At 45.5% G+C, this 23,943-nt stretch overlaps 1 protein-coding gene across 1 annotated transcript in view; it reads right to left on the minus strand.

The window, feature by feature from the left end:
- Positions 1 to 23,943, minus strand: part of CACNA1E (calcium voltage-gated channel subunit alpha1 E) — a 536,064-nt gene that overhangs the window by 195,969 nt on the left and 316,152 nt on the right. Inside the window, exons 7-8 of the mRNA XM_082405753.1 lie at positions 23,165 to 23,317; positions 21,819 to 22,000 (exon numbers count right to left, since the gene is read on the minus strand). Coding sequence (XP_082261879.1) covers positions 21,819 to 22,000; positions 23,165 to 23,317 — 335 coding nt within the window. The remainder of the gene's footprint in view (positions 1 to 21,818; positions 22,001 to 23,164; positions 23,318 to 23,943) is intronic.

Consider the following 23,943-nt stretch of genomic DNA (forward strand, 5'->3'; position numbering starts at 1 on the left):
TGTGAGGCTGGTCCTGTGCAGACAGAACCTACTGGTCCTGATGTAGCTACTGCCTCCAGGGCCATGCCCAACCGGTCCATCCCTTCCCCCTTCCCAGTCTCAGCCCAAGGAAAGGGGAGCCAACCTCAGCTCCTTTTCCCAAACGATTCCACGGCTGCCCACTCCAAGAGAGGTGTTACTCAAGGCTGCCTGCAAGATGGGTGGGATGTGCTTGTGTTGTGTTGAAGGTAGTGGGGTGTGAGGATCCTGATTACTCCCCCAAAAGGAAAGCTGACCAAGGTGAGGCGGGTTCCCCAAAGGCCCACACTCTGGTGGCAGATGGGACCCCAGTCTGAGACAGGGTCAAGGTGGAACTCCGCATCTGCTCAGGCCTCAGAAGGCAATGGTACTTGAAGGCTGGACGTCAGGGTACCATTCATGGGAGTCACAAGGACCTTCCTTTCAAATCAGGATGAGTCCAGCAAACACAAGAAGCCTGGCTATTCTCTTAAAATCAGTGCTTCTATTAAGATGTTACGGAAAAACTCAAGCAAACTTTTTGGCCAACCCAATAGAGTAAGAAGAGCTGGCCAGCTCTGTTACCCACAGCTCTGTTACCCACAGCTCTGTTACCCACAGAGCAGGGCAAAGTGTAGAGGCGGGTGGGGCAGAGGTCAATCCACAAGCTTCATTACCACCAAGTGTCGCTGATCTTCTACCATCACTCTCCGCCTGAAGGGCCCTCAGAGTTCCACAGGTGGGCTGCTGCAAACCTGACCCCCTAGCCCTGGACACCTGATGGTGAGTCAGCACACGTCCATCACCAGGGATGGAAGACAGATGGGCAGAGGCAAAAACAGGAGAGGACAAGAAACTGGCTCCTCTAATCACTAGAGAATCCTTCCTGGGTAATCAAGAATTTCTTAGTACAGAGGATCAAAGGGGAAAAATGCTTAATAGCATCTAACCAGCCTTCAAGGGTCCCAAATCCTCCAGGACTTTCATCGAAAGGACAGCCCTACTTTAACATTCTCTCTTATGAAAATTCAAAAAAAAAAAAAAAAAAGTGTCATAAGCAAAGTCTCCAGCTAGGCGCAGTGGGGGAAAAATACCTGTTCTCTCTTGGAAATACTAATTACAGTGTTCATATATGCATGCCTCATAAAAACATCAGTTTTCACACACAGCTACTCCCCACAATAATATCACAAATCAAAACATAACATGTAAGCATATTAAACAACCTCTCTATTCTCCTAAATGGCCGGTTAGCCACACTTATTTTTGAGACAGTTGTAGTATAATGATTAAGGGCACAGACTCTGGGAGCAGATGGCCTTGGTCTTCTCAACTGTAAAATGGGGGTGTAACAGTCCTATCTGAAAGGGTTGTGGAGACTATCAAGTGAATTTATACCTACAAAATACATAGAACAGTGCCTGGCGTACAATATATGCTAGATAAGTGTTTGCTGTGATGCCTCACCCTGGTCCTTTCACAACACTAAATACCCCCAAGGATATAAACAAGAGGTCTCCCAGTACTTACGGCCAGTAGGTTTTCCTTCCTGGTTTTAAGGTTCACTGACCTCCACTTCATTCACAGATTCAAACTCTACTCAGTGGGGCTGGAGGCTTGCCCTAACACCTGGATGAAGGCATCATGAGGGCTCCCTCGGGAATTTGGATCTCCTCCCTGTCTCCCAGCCAGAGATCTCACAGTTATCTTCATGCATAAAAATAGATCTCGTGAACCCTCAAAAGAATGACTTGCTTTTGTGAATATGACCTCTGTGAGCCCCTGTGTGGATTTATCTAACCTCATACCTGGGATGGTCAGTTTGCTAATAATACTAAGGACACCTGGGTGAATGGCTCTCACACACACACCCCCGCCCCCGTGGCGGCCAGCTGGCTTCTCGAATGGGAATGCTGTTCTGAGAGCACAGATTAGGTCCCTTATGGCAGCCAACCATCTCACAAATGCACTCCACCGATCAGCAGAGGTTCTGGTGCAATAGCCAGGGGAGTAACAGTAACTATAACAGATACGGTGCATTGACCACAACCCCTCCCTTGTGGGCTCATATTCTGTCATTTATTCATTCAGCAAATAGTTATTAAAAACTTATCTTGTGCCTGTTATTGATCTAAGCAGCAACTGTTCAAAGCAGTGAGTAAGACAGAATTCCTGCCTTCCGAGGCTTATTGTAATGGGATGAGTTAGTCTTCAAATAAATAAATGGGGAAAATATACGCTGTGGTAAAAGGTTAAGTGCTCTGGAAAGAAAGAAAGAAAGAAAGCAGGAAGGGGGATAGAGACTACTGGGAAGGGGAAATTCAACCTTAAATAGGGTGGGCATGAAAGGATGCACTGAGTAAAGACCCGAGGAGGGGAAAGGGTGCGCCCACTCTGATCTCTGGGGAAGCACATTCCAGCAGGACAGCACAATTGCAAGGCTCCGAGGCAGGAACGTGCCTGGTGTGTCTACTGCAAGAAGACCGCTGTGGCTGGAGGAGATGAGTGAGGGGAGAGGAGGAGAGGAGCAGAAGGGGGGAGGGGCAGATGGTACAGGGTCCTGTGGTTTCCCTACAAGAGCTTTGGCTTTCACTCAGCGAGAGAGGAGGAGCCGCTGGAGGGCTCCCCGCAGGAGAGACGCGCGCTGACTTACATGTACCAGGGTCACAAGGCCAGACTTTTTTGTTTTGTTTTGGTTTTTTTTTTGGCTGCGCCACATGGCATGTGGGATCTTGGTTCCCTGACCAGGGATCAAACCCACGCCCCCTGCATTGGGAGCCCGGTGTCTTAACCACTGAACTGCCAGGGAAGTCCCAAAAGGCCAGACTGAAGTGGGGCAGTGATGCACTCAGGGAGACACTGCAGTAACTCAGGCAAGAGATGTGGTGGCTTGGGCCAGGGTGTGGTGCTGCAGGTCAGACTGGTGGTCAGAGTCTGGATAAATAGGGACTGTAGAGCTGACGGGAGTTAGCGATGAATTAAATGTGGGGTATGAGAGAAAAACCAGAAGAATGGTTCTGAGGTTTGGTAGCTACAGTACCTAAAAAATCAATGATGTAACAGCTATGAATAATGGTGTACAGGTGAATAATACAAGGAGTGCAAACAAATTGAGACCAGCTGGGAGAGAGCAGATGACTGAGAGCAGTAAAGAAATTGTCAGAGGAGCCCTGTGTTGGAAAAGGGAGCATTCCAGCACTCAGCCCAGTGTCTAGCACATAGTAGGCCCCCGATAAATGGCTTGAATGTAAAGGAGTACAGTTACACAAATAAAAACCAAGCTTTACAAGCAACATCATCTTGAGGGAAAATATAATTTTTATAGAAGAGGAGCAGACAAAAGGAAAAAGAACCAAACCAGGACAGACTTGGATTGAAGAGCTTTCTCCACACCTGAAACTGTATCTGTCCTAGACCAACTCATTGGCTGGTGGTGGGAACTCTTATTTGCCTTCCCTATAGTAAAGAAGTCCCTGCCATAATCGACAAACTGGCCCTAGAGCATGTTATTATCCTGGTAATGTCCTAGGAGAAGTAATAATATTACACTTGGGCTAAATTCCAAAAGAAATAGCTCTGAGAGAAAACCCCGAAGTTCTTAGGGCCTTAATAATAGGGCCACTGCTGGGCTAATACACATTGAGTTGTAGTTCCTCGGAGCTCAGTCCTTAATCCTCTTTTCTATCTATACCTTCTCCCTATGCAGCATCAGCCAATCAAGCCCATAACTCTAAAACCATTAATAAGTTGATGCTTCTCAAATGTGTATCTCCTGCTCTGCCCTCTCCTCTGAGCTCCAGGCTTATATATCTAACTACTCACTCATCGTGACACCACTAACTTGGATACCTAAGATGCGTCAAATAGGCATCTCCAATTTAACATACCCCCAACTGAACTCTTGACCCTGGTCAATCAACCTGCCCCTTCTCTAAGCTTCCCTGTCTCGGGAAATGGTACCACTGTTAATACACTAATGTAGCTGAGGAGCCATCATTGGTCCCCACCTTTCTCTCTCACCCTACATTCAATCCATCGGCAAGTCCTACCAACTCTACCTTCAAAATACAGCCCAATCTGACCACCATTCATCACTGCCAGCGTGACCATCCCAGACTTCACCACCATCACCTTCTATTACCTCCATCCTTGCCCACCATGGCCAGTTCTCCACACAGCAGCCAGAGTGATCTTTCAACATATATCAAGTCACACCACCCATCTGCTCAAAACACTTCAAAGACTTCCCATCAAGTGTGAAATAAAACCCAATGAGGCCCAATGGGATCTGGCCCCAACTAGCTTTCTGATCCCTCTTCCCTCCATGCCCTTCTGGAGTGCTCCTGCCTTCCTGCTGTTGAACCCACCAAACAATCACTGTGCCAAGCAAGCCACTGTGAGGTTTCTCTACTAAGCCTTTCTTGACAACCTCAGACAGAATATGGCCATCGTTTGGTTGTCCTCACAGCACTCAGTCCACACGAGGGAAAGGGATGATAACACTTTATCATGGCATCCACTGAACACAAGTCTGTCTTCTCTCCTCAAAAGGAGGCACAAAATACCTTCTACCATCCCGGCAGTGAGGAGGCTGTCTAAAGTTTGTTGTGAAAATTAAGTTGAACTGAATGGCCCAATCGTCCACCATCTCCTCTGCCAATCTGTTCTAACTGATGGCAGCAGGGAGTAGTAGAAAGAGCCTGGGCTTTTCTAGTGACACAACACTAGGTTCCAATCCAGGCTTTCTACCTTAATAACTGAACAACCCTGGGCAGGTCACTTAACCTCTCTGTGCCTCAGTTGCCTCATTTGTAAAACAAGGAATGATCAGAGTCAACTTCAAGGCTACTGTAAGAACTAGAGGCCACACAGGTAAAGGGCCCGGCACAGTGCCTGGCACACAGTAGGTATATGATAAATGGTAGCTAGTATTATTATCCATATATGTCTTGTCTTTCATCTCTCTTTACGGCATTACTGAATGTCCAGAGATTCCAACAAAGCGTGTTTTGTCCTTCGAGAGGAGAAGTAACACGATGAGAAAGACATCAAGACATATGGATGGGAGGAGAGGCTTCACTCCAGGTGGTGTAAGGGGAGGTGGCAGACTGAGGCTACGGGAAACAAGATGACTGACAACAGCAAGATAACCCCCTTTTCCTCTCGAGCCAACCTCTGCCCACTTCTGAACTGTCCGTGACCGCAAAAGCCACAGACGACCCAAGTCCCCACTGAGGTCTCAGTGCCTGAGCGCCAGGGTGGGTCTCATAAAAAGAGATTGGTTGCCACAGCAGAAAAGGATATGCAAGCTCTTCCAAATTAGAACAGGAATTTAATTAAACCAGGAGAGAAATGAGAGATAGGGAGATGATTAAGGCCCCAGGATATTTCCTTCCTTAGAGGCGAGGGGAAGAGGCAGGGCCGAGCTAGAATTCACCCCCACTCACAATCTGCCCCTTTCCTCCCCGCCCCTCAGCCATCTCCCTCTCCACCCCCTACTTCTGACTCCTGGGCAATCTTCTTCCTCCGTTTTGGAACCCCTGGGCCCCTACCCCAAAACCAGCTCTGCGCAAAGCTCTCCCTCAAGACATATGTGCTGCTGACTCATTCTCCCAGCTTGTAACAAAGCTTAAAACTTTTAATTCCCCAGTGTTTATTATCTTTTCTCACTCTTTCTACTTCATCTTGCTTCATGTTATGAATTATGTACAGTACTTCTGGTACTCAAGAAAGACCCTTTATCAAATCTGTGCAAAAGAGAATTCATGAGTGATTTTGATCAACGAACAAAGTTCGAGCTTGATAGGCACACAGACAGGCACATGGTGGTAGGGAGGGACCCTGTGCTGTGGAGATGAGACCCCTGAGACCTCATTTGGATTCGGTGGCTATAATATGCTCTAAGGACATACTCCCTTGCGTGTCTCCCCTCTGTGAGGCTGCTTAAGACCAGGGCATGTATGGAAGAGATGTGATCATGTCAGGTGGGCACAGAGGTGGGGAGCTGCCTTACCAGGTAGGGTAGCTCACTGCAGACTTCATGCAGTCTGCAGGGCATGCCTTCGTTTTTTTTATCCATAAATTGTAACTCAAGATAATGTCCACAGGAGGCTGCTTCCCAAATGCCTGAGACAGAGAAAGCGCTTCAAGGTCCTCCAGCAAAGGGGCTCCCGTTGGAAAAGCCACAGCACACGCATGCCTTACCCATCTGAAGGGAGGGGAAAAGCCACCTCTTGTTCCTCTTGGCCCCTTTCTCTGAATCTCCTCTGCCCAATCTCCCATCTTTCTTCCTCCTCACCGCCCACTTCCCCACTTGCTGAAGACACCCGAGATCTGGCTAAATAACCCACTTTGCAGTTTATTTAGCTCTAAATGGAAGTCGTAAGACAAATGCAATAAATAACTTGGGTACAAAAGAGAGGCACGCGTCCTCCCTCTCACTCTGTCACACACGTGCACGCAGACTAAATAGGGGCGGGTACTCTCCGCGGTAACCTTTCCCAGGCTCAGTGGGCCGACAGTCACAGCTGCTTCTAGTAATGCAGGATGACAGGCAAGGTTCGCATTCCCGGGTAGACTGGGGTCCTGGAGGGTAGACCAAGACTGCTGGCCCAACGAGGCCACCGAGTCTGTAATTCCCAGGACTGGAACCCCGCTGCCCACTCTTCGGGGAGCATGACCTTGGTGACTTAGCTATTAGCCATGGGTGCCTCTCTGCTCTTCCCAACCCATTCAGGTGGTGCGCTCCCTGAGGGGCTGTGTCATGCCACTCCAACGCCACCTGCTAAGGAAGAGGAACCTGTCACAGAGAGAGAGGAGAGTGGGAGACCTGGGGAAGGGAAGGAAGGCAGAGAGAGAGAGAGAAAGAGAGAGCGAGCCCTGATTGGAAACCCTGGGAGAAAGGGAGGCTGTGACAGAGATGCGTCAGCCTGGCGAACTACCCTAGTCCCACCTGGGTTTGGGGGACACGCTGCCAAGAACTTGAATGTGATCACGACTTGCGGTGAGGGAGGCGTGATCACCTGGGTGTGCGCGTGCCTGCTGCCCTTTCGGTCCTGCCTTTCCTTCCAAATCAGGAAGGGCAGCCTCTCTGATTCAATGGCACAGCTGCAACTAGCAGCACCCCCGAAGGTAGGTGGCGGCACACCTCGGTCATTCAGATCAAGGTGGGGTCCCTCGGAAAAGGACTCACGTTCCCACACTCCCTTTCTTTCCTGCTTCATCTAGAAATCTGCTCTTTTTATACAAAAGACTCCGGGAGTGGTGGCTCTGTTTTACATCATCAAGGAAACAGTTGGAAAAGGTCACGGTACCATGTTTTGTGCACAAAGGAAAGAGAAAGATCCTAACGATATTTTGAATATATATTCTGCCTTACTTCCTTAGGGATCCCACTGACCATATCTGTCAAAACACATTTAAAGATGATACGTGAAAAATCGATTATTGTGAAGCTCAGAAACAGAAATCCTCTAGACATCACTGTTCATAACCTTAAACTATTTTAACAATACCTTAAATTTATAAAGCATATCTTGGTGCACAAAGCCCTTTCATACATACATTCTGATTTAATTCTTACAACCATAATATGAACTAAGTGTTCCAATTTAACGGAAGAGGAAGATGGGTCTCACTGAGGTCATGTAACTTGCCTAAGATCATGGTATGGGGGAGGGGGGAGTAGACAGAAAATAAAACCTGAACTTGAACCCAGATCTTCTGAGTACAATCCAATGTTGAATACTACCTATTCCTTATGGTATTCGCTATGCCAGCCTAACTGGTTTTCTAAAATATTCGTTCTTTGGTGACAAGTCACATAAGCAACTACTAATTCCTGTTAAAATTAATGTAAAAAGCTCACTGTCACCAGAATGGGGAAAAACAAACAAACAAACAAACAAAAAACTCACATGCCAAGCTGCTAATAGCAATACTGTGCATTCACAAGTAAATTATTTACATCAATGTAATTATATTAACGGATTAATCTATTATATAGATAAAATCTATATAACCATAGTTTTTTTTTTTCAACTTCCACAGATCAGAGAATTTTCACAAAACAAATACAAAAGAATATGGGCTTGCCATACAGTTGTTAACTTTTTCTTCTGCCAAGAAAAGATATTAACTTTGAAAATTCAACTTCAAGTTGAACAAATTTAGCTTCCAAAAAACTGTATTGCTATTATTTCCTCATTATGCCAGACTGCTAAAAACTTCACCAAGGGCTCAGTCCCGGCCCATTCAGGAACACTGCTGGAGATAAATGTCAGGTCTGCCCTAACACAAAGTGTAGAAAGTCCTGAAGTGTGTTAGAATTTGAGAGCAGCTGTAACGTCAGCATTTCGCCAGTTATCCAGAGGTAATTCAAGTTAGTAAGAACTGGTATGAATACTTAAAATGTGTTCAGAAGCCATTTTAGCATCAACTACAGGTATGTTTTTCAACATGGACATAATATAAATAACACTACATTTCAAAGCAAAAGCACAAGCCATGAGAGCTCCCAATACATAGAGCAAATGGAAGCCAAGGAAAAGGAAACATGATGGGAGAATTTACCTTACATGCCCCCAGCAGCAATCAGATACTCTATTTGAATAAGCAAAACAAAAAACAACAAAAAAAAGCTCACTTAGCAAAATCGAGTTTATAAGTACACAGCTCTTATAAGCAAAAAGGAGGGAGGCACAAGAGGGAGGAGATATGGGGATATATGTATATGTATAGCTGATTCACTTTGTTATACAGCAGAAACTAACACACCATTGTAAAGCAATTATACTCCAATAAAGATGTTAAAAAATAAAAAAAAAGAAAGCACTCATAAAGCAAAGAATGAGGGTCTTTTTCAAAGCACTTTCATATGTTTTATCTCATGTAATTGCTACAAGACTCTTGAGGTTAGGAACAGCTGGTGGTATTACCCGCGTATGACTAATGAGAAGACTAACGCACGTTTATTTATTCATCTGACACTTACAAAGAGACATAAGTGTTTTGCCTGGGATCACAGGGCTCATGGCAGAAGGGGGTCCAGTGGCTGTCCCCCTATCCTCAGTGTAAGTATCAAATCCCAAGCTGATGTTCACAGAGGTAAAAAATGGAACTTGTGAAAGGAGGATTCAGCCACAGAAAGTGATCCCAGAAACAGAGTGTGTGTGTGTGTGTGTGTGTGTGTGTGTGTGTGTGTAGGGAGTCTTCAATTTGGGGCTGTTCCTGGTCACGTTTCATCACAGAAAACAGGGCATACTTTCTCTTTGTTCTGTTCCCAAACCCTAACCATGTCTCAGATTGTCATCTCTTAGGTCTGGGTCTCTTTAAGAGCATTTCAGAGCCAGGTTCCAAGCCAGGAAGGCCAACTGTGTCACAGAAATTAACTACTAATTACACACAAACCCTGTGTAAACATTCCAATAAATTACAGTCCCCCTACTTTTCACTAGTTGGGTTTTTTTGTGTGTGCCTCTACCTGTCACAGGAGAAGGGAGCATGGCACTGAGCTGGAGCACAGCAGGGAAAGCAGACTGCAGTGACAGTGGGGACAGCCCACTGTCCAGCATTAGCGGTGTCCTTCCCGACAGCAGCTCCTTCATCTGAACCTAGACCCTGTGCTGCATACGCTGACAGCCGGACGGACTGGAAGGCAGGGCACCCTGGGTGGGTTCACAGAGACTCTCTGTGAAATTAGCCTATTGATGGATATTTACTGAATACATAATCATGTCTGGGAAACTGTGGTTGATGCCAGAAGACAGAATGGTGTTTTGAAAGGGAAAAGGGACAGAGGCACCTAGAAGACAACTCCTGATAGGGCAATCTGGGAAAAGCACCAGATGAATGCTACTGACGTTTAGGTCCGGGGGAGAGGGCTTAGAGGAAAGATCTCTTTTCCTTTGAGTTTTCAGGGATAGTCGGAGAAGGCTCTGTGCAGGAGGTGGCCAATGTTTTGGAGGAAAAACTAATTCAAAACACATGAATGTAAGATTGGCAAAGATGCATAGGAAAGGTACTAAGTGGCTAGGCTGAGAGACAGGAAAGGACCCGTCGGAGAGGAGAAGATCTGGACAGCGAGTGGGCAGTGGAAGAAGATGTTCTGCTTGTCTCCCTTATATGAGTGGTTTTCACAAAATGTTCTAAATAATTATTTAACACCATTAGTGTTTCCTACGTGCTAGGCACATGTCAAGGGCTTTATCCAAGATATCTCATTTAATTCTTACTACAACTCTGTGAGGGGGGTACCAAAATTATCCTCACATCACAGATAAGGACAATAAGGCACAGAGGTTAAGTTGTCCAGGTCCCACAGGTAGTAAGGGTGGGACCAGGATTCCTAACCACTGTTATACCACGTCTAGTAACAGAAATCACTGTTTCAAACAAGATCATCAGAACATCAATGCAGAAAACTTACAGGGAGGAACACCTTTGGCATAAATGTATTTTTGCTATTTAACATATATATATATGCATTTATAATACAAAACATGTATGTAATGTAGAATCAATCACCCAAAACATAAGGTGGTTTTGGGGAAGATGAGCACTGAGGCCGGGGGTAGGATGACTGCTGCAGTCTTGAATCAGCTTTGACATCCAGTTTGTTTCTGTATTTTGTTTTAGTTTCATAGTACTGAGAAAATCCTGAATCACACAGAAAAGTAGTAGTGTGCTCACTTATATCGCTGTCTGTGAGCAAACAAGCTCAGGCCTGAATTTTTTAAAAAGACTAACACAGAACTACCAGCCTTCTCATAGCACATTTACACAAAGTTCAAACGAACACAGAGATGGCAAAGGGAGCTTTACTCCAAGGTCTGCACAAATAAGCCAGGGTGATCATGAGCAGTCTCCAAGTATGAAAATTTGGTCTCAAACATACTGATTACGTGTGGCTTTTTAAATTCGTTTTTTTTTTTCATCATTTTCTACTTCCTCAATTCTAAGATACACCTTTCTTTGCAGACAAAGGTTTTAGAACTAAGAATATACGAATATGTAACATACAGAATGTAGTAGGGCTTCCCCCCCGAAATGCCATTATTAACTTTTTAGTAGATCTTATAATCAATGGTATGTATCTTGTATTCAAGGAAGTGTGACAGTTAAAATATATATTTTAACTATAAACAAAACGAAAAGACAAACCACGGATGGGAGAAAATATTTGCAAATGATGCAACTGACAAGGGATTAATTTCCAAAACACACAAACAGCTTATAGACAACCCAGTCAAAAAATGGGTGAAAGACCTAAATAGACATTCTTTCAAAAAAGACATACAGATGGCCAACAGGCACGTGAAAAGATGCTCAACATCGATAATAATTAGAGAAATGCAAATCAAACCTACAGTGAGGTACCACCTCACACCAATCAGAATGGCCATCATCAAAAAGTCTACAAATAATAAATGCTGGAGAGGGTGTGGAGAAAAGGGAACCCTTCTGCACTGTGGGTGGGAATGCAAACTGGTACAGCCACTATGGAAAACAGTATGGAGGTTGCTCAAAAAACTAAAAATAGAGTTACCATATGATCCAGCAATTCCACTCCAGGGCATATATCCAGAAAAGACAAAAACTCTAATTCGAAAAGATACATGAACCCCAGTGTTCATAGCAGCACTATTTAATAGTCAAGACATGGAAGCAACCTAAGTGTCCATCGACAGACGAATGGATAAAGAAGATGTGGTGCATATGTATATATATACAAAATGGAGTATTGCTCAGCCAAAGAAAAGAATGAAATAATGCCATCTGCAGCAACATGGATGGAGCTAGAGATTATCATACTAAGTGAAGTAAGTCAGACAGAGAAAGACAAATATATGATATCACTTACATGTGGAATCAAAAAAGAAAAATGATACAAATGAACTTATTTACAAAACAGAAATAGACTCACAGACATAGAAAACAAACTTACAGTTACCAAAGGGAAAAGGGCGGGGTAAGGATAAATAAGGAATTTGGGATTAAGAGATACACACTACCATACAGAAAACAGATAAACGATAAGGACCTACTGGACAGCACAGGGAACTATATTCAGTATCTTCTAATAAGCTATAATGGAAAAGAATCTGAAAAAGAATACATATATACATATATATATATATAACTGAATCACTTTGCTGTACACCTGAAATATTGTAAATCAACTACACTTCAATTATACAAAAAGTCAAAAAAAAGATATATTTTAAAAACAACGCAGATGTAGAGAATGGACTTGAGGAAACTGGGAGGGGGAAGGGTAAACTGGGACGAAGTGAGAGAGTGGCATAGACATATATACACTACCAAATGTAAAATCGATAGCTAGTGGGAAACAGCCGCATAGCACAGGGAGATCAGCTCGGTGCTTTGTGACCACCTAGAGGGGTGGGATAGGGAGGGTGGGAGGGAGACGCAAGAGGGAGGGGATATGGGGATATATGTATACATACAGCTGATTCACTTTGTTATAAAGCAGAAACTAGCACACCATTGTAAAGCAATTATACTCCAATAAAGATGTTAAAAAAAATTTTTTTTGAGACAATTTTGTAAAGCCACCAAAGTGCACCTATGGATCTCAGCTGACAAGTCCCTGATCCAGGGCAAAGGGCAGAGGTGTCGGGATGGGAGAGGGAGAAGAGACCCTGCAGTCATGGGAGGGAGGTAGCCAGCAAAGTGCCCTCAGGAGGATGGAAATGCCACTGGTCCTGGTCCTCTTTCCTGAGAGCTCACTGTGTGTCAATCACTTTATATTAGACAAATTTTGATTAAAGTAGGACCTCGTAGAAACCCATGTAGTGGGGGAGACGGGCTTTCTGAAGGCTTTCTCTTTAGTACGCTCCCACTTCACCCTCCCCAAGCCCAGTCATTACAGCCACATGGAACTGTCGCTGTCACACTTCACTGTGGCCTCAGAATCACAAGGGAGCTTGTTAAAAATACAGATTCCTTCTTCCTAGCTCTGTAGCTGCCAGACCCAGGTAGAGCCCAGGAATCTGAAATTACATTAATTGCCCCCAGGCAATTCTAAGCCGGCCCACACTCTGAGGGGCACTGAAAGAAAGTCCTCAACAAATATTTTTCTAGTGAATGATAAATTGAGGGAAAAATGAATAGAGACCTTTTGGCTGCCTAGTGTCAGAGGCTGGCACTGTGCCATCCCGTCTGGCTGGGATTCCGTAAGGATTTGGCCTCCAGAGTGAGCCAGTGGAAAGCACCTGAAACAGCCATTGAGTCACCAACACACCACCCCCAGTTAATTTCTGCCCCTTAGTCCTAAGGCCTGGGGTTGCCTCAGAACAGAGAGATCATAGCCTAAGGCTGCGTGACACACCAGGCACCTGAGGCCTCTGGCCACGGATCAGAAATTAAACTGTGTATTAGAGTGGGCTAAAAGAAAGGCAAAGAGCCCTGAGCCAGCTTAATGGTTCTGCACAGACGAAAGATCTGGAGACTGGCCTGGTGCGTGCGTGGTGTGAAATTCAGGCACCTGATCAGGAGGCAAACTTTGCATATTTGGAATCAACCCTAAACACGATGACATCTCTGGTTTGACAAGTTACTAAGAAATCAAAATGGATATGAAAGAGTAGGAATAATTTCAGGGTAGAAGCAGCTATGGATGGGAAGGAGAAAGAAAGCAAACCACAGTTTTTTTTTTAATCCCACGGAGGGAGCCAGGGACTGGAAAACGTGGACCCTGGGCTCCGGCCCAGCGGGCAGGGAGCAGGAGAAAGGCATTGCAGGGTTTAGGGGGAGGACAAGTGATTCACATGGAGAACAGGCTGCCAAAGGCAGCAGCAGAAGCTACAAACATAAATGTTTTTATTTTTCCACCTGAAAAGCCGATATCTTTATTGGAGTATAATTGCTTTATAATGGTGTGTTAGTTTCTGCTGTATAACAAAGTGAATCAGCTATACATATACACATGTTCCCATATCTCTTCCCTCTTGCATCTCCCTCCCTCCCACCCTCCCTATCCCACCCCTCTAGGTGGTCACAAAGCACTGAGCTGATCTCCCTGTGCTATGCAGCTGCTTCCCACTAGCTATCGATTTTACATTTGGTAGTGTATATATGTCCATGCCACTCTCTCACTTTGTCTCAGCTTACCCTTCCCCCTCCCCGTGTCCTCAAGTCCATTCTCTACGTCTGTGTCTTTATTCCTGTCCTGCCCCCAGGTTCTTCAGAACCATTTTTTTTTTTTTAGATTCCATATATATGTGTTAGCATACGGTATTTGTTTTTCTCTTTCTGACTTATTTCACTCTGTAGGACAGACTCTAGGTCCATCCACCTCAATGTGTTTTTAAAAAGAGACACTCCGAGGAGGAAAACGGGATTACAGAGTACAATGCTAGTGAGGAAGGTGGGCGGGCCTGGTAGGTTTCAGTCCCCCAAAGTTTCCCCAGTCAGTGCTCTGAATTGGGCTGACGCAGGTCGAGGTGCCCAGGAGTGAAGTCTGGGAGGGCCCAGGAGGTGTGCCACACCTTCTGTCACAGCTTACTCTGCTCATGGGGACACACACCCCTCACTCACTCACTCTCCCTCTACTGGGGGCAGTTCAAGCGCCAAATTAGAAATCAGAACAGCTGGTTTTAAAGCTCACTTCCTACTTCTTCTATGCAATGAGACAGGTTTCTCAAACTCATTCCACAGACTGAATTTGTCCAGGAGATTCCAGAGTAACATTTGAAAAAAGGCCTATAATCCATTTACTCCCTTTTCACAGTCTCCGCCCACCTCCCCACCTCTTTCTTCCCTACCCAGCTCAAATTCCACCTCTCTTGATTCTCATTTTATTGTGCTCCCCAGTTAGAACTACTCTGGTGAAAGCCAACTCTCCACCTACTTCCTTGCCCGAACCTCAGGGGCCAAATGTGACCACAGGAAAACACAACACATTCACTGGTCTCACTTTCACCCCAGCACCATTAACTCCGAGTGGGTCCTGAATGCTGCCCGGCGAGCAGATCCCCACTGCACTTAGTCCCTCGCTCGCCTGGAAAACTATTCCCACCTTCCCTCAAACTTCCAGCATTTCCCTCCTCCCACCTTCTGCTGATGACCTGACCTTCTATTTCATCGAGACAATACAAGCAATAGGGGAATTTCTACATGCTTCCGTCACCGTGTCTACCCCCATCCCAGCCTCTGCAGCCTCCCTCCTAGGACTACGGATGAACCATGAAGCTGGGCTCCAAGCCTGGCCCTCCACCTGTGCTCTTATGGGCTAGGAGCCCACCCCCTCTCACCTGCTTTAGAAGGCTGCTCCACCAACTGTCCTCTCTCTCCAGCAGCAGTGATTTTTACCTTGAATGACTCATTCTCACCAAAAAGCAAATGGTATTTCTTCTACCTGCCCCACTCTCTCTGCTTCTCTTTCAACAAAACTCAACACAACGGTCTGTATGGCTGTCTCCAAACCTCTCTTAAACCTTCTCCAGTCGGGTTTTTGCCCCTCCCACTTTCCCCTCCTGGCCTCTGATGATTAATTCTTAACCCTTATCTCCCTTGACCCATCTCCAGGCAGCATTTGACTCAGCTGATCACTGCTACTTCCTCCTTCCTGAAGCACTCTCTTCCCTTGGCCTACAGGACACCATGCCCCCCTACTGCTCCTTCTCAGTCTTCTTGCTAACTCCTTAACTCACCCACATCTTAACACTGGAACTTAGTTCTGGAACCTCTTCTCTATAGTTAGATATTCCGTTCTTTGATGGTTTATCCAGTCTTTGGACTTTAAATACCATTCTACACACAGAAAACTCCCAAATTTATTATCTCCAGCCTAGGCTTCTACCCTGAATTCATTTACCCAACTCTCTCCTTACACCACCATATCAAATAAGCATCGCAAATTTTTCATTCATGTCCAAACTCAATTCTTTATCTTCCTCCCCATCTACTTCACCTCTCAGCCTTCATGGGAAAGGGGCAGACTAACTTCCGGTATCCACTTATCAATCCGTTTGTGTATTAGACAAGTCACAGGTGAACAGACACTGGTATCAGATTCCAGGTGTCATCTGTATTACAGAGACCCAGACAACAGCAAGGACACAGGAACAGGCTCATGCAGACAGGGATGTGGGGAAAAAACCGCCTATTCCAGAGCATGACTGATCGGTTACAGGAGTCTACAAATTTTACCAACTAGACACCTTATCCTAGGTCAGCTGGTACACCTTATCACTCCGACACCGTAAGATGATGGTAGGTTCCTGGCCCCTATCTGTCAAATGAGCTCTGAGTATGTTCTGTTCCCAGAGCATGTGGAGGAGGTGGTGATGAAAACTAAAGCAGAGATGAGTAGACGACATTCCCTAGTCGCATGGAACTCAGCACCGAACACGTTCCCTGCAGATACTATAAAATCAGAGAAACTTCAGGAAGCTGGAGATGGCAGTTTTCCACCAACCCTCGGATATGGCATTATTCTTTCAACATACATAAGCAAAACAGCAACGAGGCAAAAAGTGAATTCTCTGTTAACCATTTAGCAAATATTAACTATGTGTAGCTGGGAGAAGGCAACTTAAAGGAGCGTCATAGGCACTGTCACAGACCAAAGGACTTCTGAGAGTGAGGAAGACTCTCAGAAAGCATCAGACCACAGGTGGCCTCTTCTTGCCAAAAGCCAGGAAAGAGTATAAAAATCTTCCCCACAGCAGCACAGAGCACCGAGGCAGTCATAACAGATACAGCTGGCGTACCTGCAAAGCCGAAGAACAGCACGCTTCCAAGAAATGTCCGCATCTGCATGAGTTATCAACACCAGGTGAGAAGAGAAATAGCTTGATGAAAAATACAGATGCAATGTAGAAATACAGATCAAAAATACTGGACTTGAAGAGCACAGATTGGAGGAACTGCAGACAGCGATTGGGAACCCCTGCAATCTGTATATTATATTCTTGGTACCACAAACAGCAGAGAACATAAAACCAGAACGACAACAGGGAAATCATACTCAGACCAGAATCGGGAGAAAGCCAGATCTGAGAGCCACATCTCACCCAGGTGGAGAAGGTTAGAAGTTAATAACGGAGCCACGGTAGCATCTGCGGAGTGAACAGCACTGAGGGAGAAGGTGCTGTCCTGGAGAAGAAACACCTATCCAGATTAGGAGCAATGAAAGGAATTAAACTAGTAAGAAGAGGGGAGAGTCTGCAAATGGAGGAGACCTTTGGAGAGACAGTCAAAACAGGAAGAAGCAGCCAGCAGAACCGTAGACTGCTTTGCATCTTTCTACCACAAGAGGGAGGGAAGCCAAGAATACAGTTGGAGTGTGACCAAGCCGAGTTGAAATTCTGGGAGAGACTAAATTGAGCACAGCACGCAGGACTCCAGGTTGCCCTGACGATGGGAACTCTCCCCCACCCTTACAATCATGCATGCTCATGAGAAAAGCTACATGCAAATGAAGTCAACGGTAATCAATGGCAGAGCCATACAAGGTCACAGGAGGCATTTAGGAAGGGTCTGTGCAGCAGAAAAGGGATGCAAACACCAAGGAAGCATTTAAGTTACATAGAAAAAGGTTAAACTGAGTCCACATGTTTGAGAGAGCTTCTGCATACAGCGTAAGCCTGAAGGTTCTCCTAATGGTTTGGTTATAACTGGCGCCAATAAATCTTACGTATTTGTTGTAACCACTGAATAGAAGAGGCATTGGAAAGGGAAATAGGGACTCCCTTTTCTTTGTGGTCTTCGTGAAGAAATACAGTGGCTGGGTGAATTGGGCCTTCCAGGAATAGAGGTAGAAAGGGAAATCAACACAGTTATATCTGCGTCTTATTAGCAGTGGTAATAATAAAAGGCACAGTGGGTAATTTTTCTCTATGTAGAAACATACATATATACATGCATCTATTTAGAGTACTCAGGTGACTAGTTGTTCATAGTTAATTCAGTGGTGTGTAACCAGTTCTAATATATATGTAAAGTTTTGTCATTACAAAATCTTAAGTTAAAATTAAGAGAAGAAAAATAAATACTCAGGTATCGTTGACATGGGCTTTCAGAATCTGCACGTTTTCAACCAAGATACTAGGCATCTCTAATCTCATACTTTCAATGGGCATAAGCGGGAGAGGGGTGGTAAGTGAATTAGTCTGTACTATTTAAAAAAAATTTTTTTTTAATTTATTTATTTTTGGCTGTGTTGGGTCTTCGTTGCTGCGTGCAGGCTTGCTCTAGTTGTGGTGAGCGGGGGCTACTCTTTGTTGAGGTGTGCAGGCTTCTCATTGCAGTGGCTTCTCTTGTTGTGGAGCATGAGCTCTAGGTGCGCGGGCTTCAGTAGTTGTAGCACGCAGGCTCAGTAGTTGTGGCACACAGGCTCAGTAGTTGTGGCTCACGGGCTCTAGAGCGCAGGCTCAGTAGTTGTGGCGCACGGGCTTAGTTGCTCCGCAGCATGTGGGATCTTCCCAGACCAGAGCTCGAACCCATGTCCCCTGCATTGGCAGGCGGATTCTTAACCACTGCGCCACCAGGGAAGCCCAGTCTGTACTATTTAAATTGTTATTTTCCCCCATCCTGGATCCTCTTTCCTTTCCAAGCTAAATGGTTGAATTTGGGTAAATTAAAAGTGTTTAAAACAAGAGAACAGGTCCAAAACAGAGTCACTTATGCTAAGCCCCATGTCACCAATCCAAAATTTCATTTCAGTGTCAGCCTCTCCCACAAATGGGCTCTTAAACTAGTCAATCAGGAATCACCTGTTCAGCACTAGTGATCAGGTGAGTCATCTGCACCAGCATCTTCCTGATAAAACCCTGCCACGCCCCAAAGGAAAGTGACCTTGCCACAACTAATCCACTTTTTACTAACTTCCTGGTCCAGCGCCCTTCTGCCTATAAAAGTCTTTCATTTTTTGTACAGCTCCTCAGAGCTCCTTTCCAGCTGCTAGATGGGATGCTGCCCAATTCATGAATGGTTGAATAAAGTCAATAACATCTTTGAAATTCACTCAGTTGAATTTTGGTTTCTTTAACAAAAGCTTGTATGATGTGACTCCACCATATATTGCAAGCCTTACGCCCACCAGACTGAAGAGTCTACAGCTCTGAACCTTCCTCCAGTAGCAGAAAACCCTAACTCCAGGATGTGCATCCAGCTCCTGCAAGAGAGCTCTGCCTGAGCCATGCTTTACACCCCAGTTTCCTGCTCAAAGGAAGCCCAGACTTTGATGGCTCCTTCTCTTCCTAAGGAGCCAGACTTTGTCCTTGTTCCACTGGCTGAAAATTGGATGCCTTTTTCATCCAACTTCTCCTGAATCAAGGGGTAGTTATCCATCTAACTACGACCATCACCTCTGCCTGTGGACTCCTGGCTCCATGCCCTCCCCATAGATCCAACGCTTTGGAAAGTGATGTCATTTCAAAGTGGGCATGAGCTCATTCTGCCCCATAAGCAGCCACTTTTTGGAAACCAGCCACTTTTCAGAAACCAGCCCAACAGCTCAATGAGTTCCCTCAAGCCTGGATCCAGCCACAGGGGTAGCAGGAGGCCTTCAGTAAACTGAAGTTCAATGACTGATGTCATTGTCAGAGGTACTGTGAGTCTGTGGCCCTGGGAGCCCATGCAATCAAAGGTTTCAGAGGATCTGCAGCTTGACCTCTTCTCCCTGCTTCCTCAGTAGAGCACACCTAGAGAGGAGAGCAAGTTCACTGTCTCTGTGTGACCTCCATACCTATGTTGGATAGATAACCTGAGAGAGACTGGAATTTGAAGAGAGCACCAGGAGAGCAGGGATCATGGCGCTTTTTTTCTCCCTCTGTTTCCCCAGTGCCTAGCACACTGCTTGACACATCACAGATGCTCACTAATATATGTTGAAAGAATGGATGAATGAATGAACAAAGGAACTAATGTAAGTGATGAGTGATTCCTGTTTATCTCAGTACCTTCTGAGCCTTGGCTCCGGAGGACCAACAGATCTCGCCTTTATCTTCAAATGCAACACTTCTCCCTTCAGGTTTTCAGTGCATTTATCACATCACTTAGGTGAGTCTACACATATAATTGAAATACATCCCTCCCAAAGCCCCACAAATGACACCAGCCGCTGTGGGGTCAGTGCTGTCATTTCCAGAGGCGCTTGGTTAATCTGAGTGACACGGCTTCAAGACAACCTTCACATCTCAAATGAGGAGCGACTGGATTCATCAACCTTGCCTCCCTTCCCTCCTTCCTGCCACCCCACAACTGGTGAGAATCCCAGAGTGTCCTCAAGGGTTTTCTAGGTCACACATAACCCCTGGGCTTTCTGGGCATATGCTGGTCCTTGGGACTTCTTCACTGCCCTGTAGAGCTTCGGCATAATAGCCTGTGGCTCTTTTCTGCAAAGCTCTACCTGCCTGGGAGCTTGGGAATGGGTCCAGGTCAGTGATGGACATTTACTAGGTACCTACTTGTACAGGCTTTATGCAGACCCTGGCTCTTCCTCCATGGCAATCTGGTTGAGTCTCTCCTGAGGCAGCATTTCCTTTCCTTCCAGTATAGATTATGTCCAGAAGTCCTTCTAAAGGGGGCTTTTTGTAAGCCACCCCATGTTCCACCCATTATTTATACAGACGGAATCAGGTTAGAAGGAAAGGTAAAGGTAGACTATGGGAGGGCAAGTAAGATGGATGATTGCTCCAAATGGATCTGCCTTGAGGTGGGCTGGCTGTATGCATAGGAGGGTACAGACCTTTATGAGCACCTGTTTACAAAGACAATTTGCCCAAATTGCTTTGCCCCGCTAGGCCTCCTATGCATCAAAGCACACACCTCCCCACCCTTTCATTTTAGAACTTAGACTCTGCACCATGCCTTTCATAACTTGTTGAGATCAGACTCTGGGAGGTGGAAGACACTTCAGTGGTCACCCTAACGTCCCACACAGACAGTTAGATAGCCTTGTCTTGTACACCAACTCAGAACTTTCCCAACGTGCCTGATCACATGAATCACCAGGGGCACGTGTAAAAAATGTAGCTCAGCTCACCAACTATTCAAAGCCACATGAAATCAAAATCTCCAAGGGCCTGTGAATCAGAATTTTCAACAAGCATCCCTAGTGAGTCTTACAATTAAGCATGTTACTTACGTGCATGTAATGCAATGGTTCTTGAGGGTAGCTACATATTAGAATCAGCTAGGAAGCTTTACAAAAAAAATAAATGACAGTTCTTTACCCCTAGCTATTCCTACTTAACTTGTCTGGAGTAGAGCCCAGGCAGTGTAAATTTTTAAAGCCCCCTTCCAGCTGATTCTAATGTGTGGCCAGGGGTGGGAACTACTGGAATACCTTCCCAGACCAGTGGTAAGCTCTTTGAAGACAGCAACCAACAAATCTATACCTCTTGGTGCCCCCCACTGAATCGCACCACCATGTCGAACCAGTAGCAGAACACAACGGCTGAGTTGATCTGATTTAACTAGCAGTTCACCCATCAAAATGGCATGTAATTTCCTAACTATATTAAGAAGCTGTGTACTTAGCAAGAGGCCAAAAAACAGAGGCCAATAAACTACTAAGTATAGATTATGTCCAGAAGTCCTTCTAAAGGGGGCTTTTTGTATGCCACCCCGTGTTCCAGCCATTATTTATACAGACGGAATCAGGTTAGAAGGAAAGGTAAAGGTAGCCCGTGGGAGGGCAACCATGGTTGAGTCTACACACACACACACACACACACACACACACACATCCCCAGCCCTCCCTTTTCTCAGACTAACCAGCCCAAACCATGCCAGAAGCCCCATTCCATGATCCTTCCCTCCTGCTCCGGCCCCTCGCCAGCTCTACTCACATTGTACAGCACAGTGGTCCACCCTTCCATGGTGATACACTGGAAGACAGTCAGCACAGCAAAAAGGATGTTATCAAACTGGGTGATCCCATCATTGGGGCCGATCCAGTCCCGGCATTCATAACCAGCTGGGCAGCCCTGCACACCACATGGGTGAGGGGGGTCAAATCCTTCTAGAATACCTGCAGACACATTTGGAGGGTGGGGGATAAACCACATGATGCTTAGCATGAGCTGGAAATGATCCCAGGAGGCCACAAGCATGCAATTCTATTTCCCACAGAAAGGTTTGTCCTTCTTTGTCTCTGGCTCCTACCCTTCTCTGGCATCTCTACACCTCACAGCTCACATACCATGTGTTCAACCCAATGTTTCCCAACCTCCTGTGAAAATGAAGCCTCCTCCACATGCCCCCCCCCCGCTCTTTCCTCAGGTCACATCTTCTACCTTCTCCTGAGTCCCACGGGAATTTACAGCACTGGGTCACCCAGAAAGGTCTGAGCTGAAAGCAGAATCTTACAGATTTTCTAACTTTAGACTCCAGGATAGACCCTTAGTTCTTTCTGGGTTCCTTGGGAACAATTATAAACTACAGTCCTTTCCGTGGATCTTAACTCCTTGTTTTTATGGCCTAAATTCCTCATCTTAAATAAGACAAAAATAAAAAATAAAAATCCAACGTGGAAGGTGTCCTTTGAAGATTCTTTTCATAAAAACATGGTACCTAATTGGGCTCCTTCAACCTCTCCCCTGCTCCCTTTCCTCCTAAAGCACTCTACTGAACTTGAAAAGAACAAAGAAGATACAGGGAGACAAGAATGCCAGATCTGTGTACCCTACTAATCTCCCAAGCACCCCTGCCAAGTCATGCTCAGAACTCCCTCAGTTCTTCCACACTATGTGTGGGTCACAGCAGAGAGGGGGAAGGTCATGAGCTTGAGCATGGATGGAAAATGTCCCCAAGATCTGAAGGGCCCCAGATCTGACTCTGGACTCCTGGTCTCTCTGGCTGTGGGCCAAAGGGCCATATACAAAGGGTAATTCTTCAGGCAGAAGGTTTTTGACATGCATTCTGATAGCCTCCTACCAAGGGATGGGGCAGCTGAGACCTTCTATTGAAATAAACTATAAACCTAAGAGGTTATTCGCTTTGCGATATCAATGCACAATGGGTATCTTTAGGCTGGTTGTGCCTCATAAAGCTGCTGACTAGGAAGTCTCCGATTCTAATTCTAGGGTTGGGATAGGACATACTTTTCCAACCAGCCTCCAAATGCCCTGAAATTACCCCAATGACCAGAGGAGAGAGGAAGGAAGAAGCAGAAGTCAGAAAATAGTGACCCTACCTGAATTGTTCATGAAGCAAGCTCGGTGCAACTTCCCACTATAGAACTCCAAGCCAATGATAGCAAACATCAGGATGGCAAAGAAGAGCAGAAGACCAATCTGCAGAAGAGGCACCATGGCCTTCATGATGGACTTCAACACAATCTGCAAGCCTAGAAGGAAAGAAAGAGAATGATAAATGGAACCCTCGCTTAGCACCACCTGATACGGCAGGCTGACTTCTTCCTGGGAGAAGAGGGGCAAGTCTTTGAGGGAAAAGAACCATTGATCCTGAGATGATAAAGCAATTCACAAAGGGATAACCAGGATAAGTCAAGCCAAAGACTGCCATCACCCTCTCCCCTAGGGATCAATCCCTACCTCTTCTTCACCATTCCCTGATCATTTACATGCCTATCACCCTTCCCTTATTCATTGCACCCATGCTGTCTTCTGGATTCCTCTTATAAATGAAACTTATTAGAATACGCTTCTTTCCTAAAGGGAATTAGGCCCAGCCCTGCTAGGCTATAAATCTGTAAGAACAAGGACAAAGTTCATCTTCCCCACAACTCTATCTCAGACCCAGCTCTCCCACCCACTGTTGGGGAAGCAGGATTAGCACAACCACTGTTCATGAAACACCATATCCTTTGACCCAGAAATTGTCCTTCTAGGATTCTAGCCTAAGAAAATAATCAGAGATTTGAATAATATTTAAGTAAAAAGATGTTTGTTGCAGCACTATTTCTAGTTAGAAAAAGAAAACTGGAAATAACCTAAATGAATAGCAGTGTAG

This window comes from Balaenoptera borealis, assembly GCF_965194805.1.
Source record: "Balaenoptera borealis genome assembly, chromosome: 1".
Classification (NCBI taxonomy): Eukaryota; Metazoa; Chordata; class Mammalia; order Artiodactyla; family Balaenopteridae; genus Balaenoptera; species Balaenoptera borealis.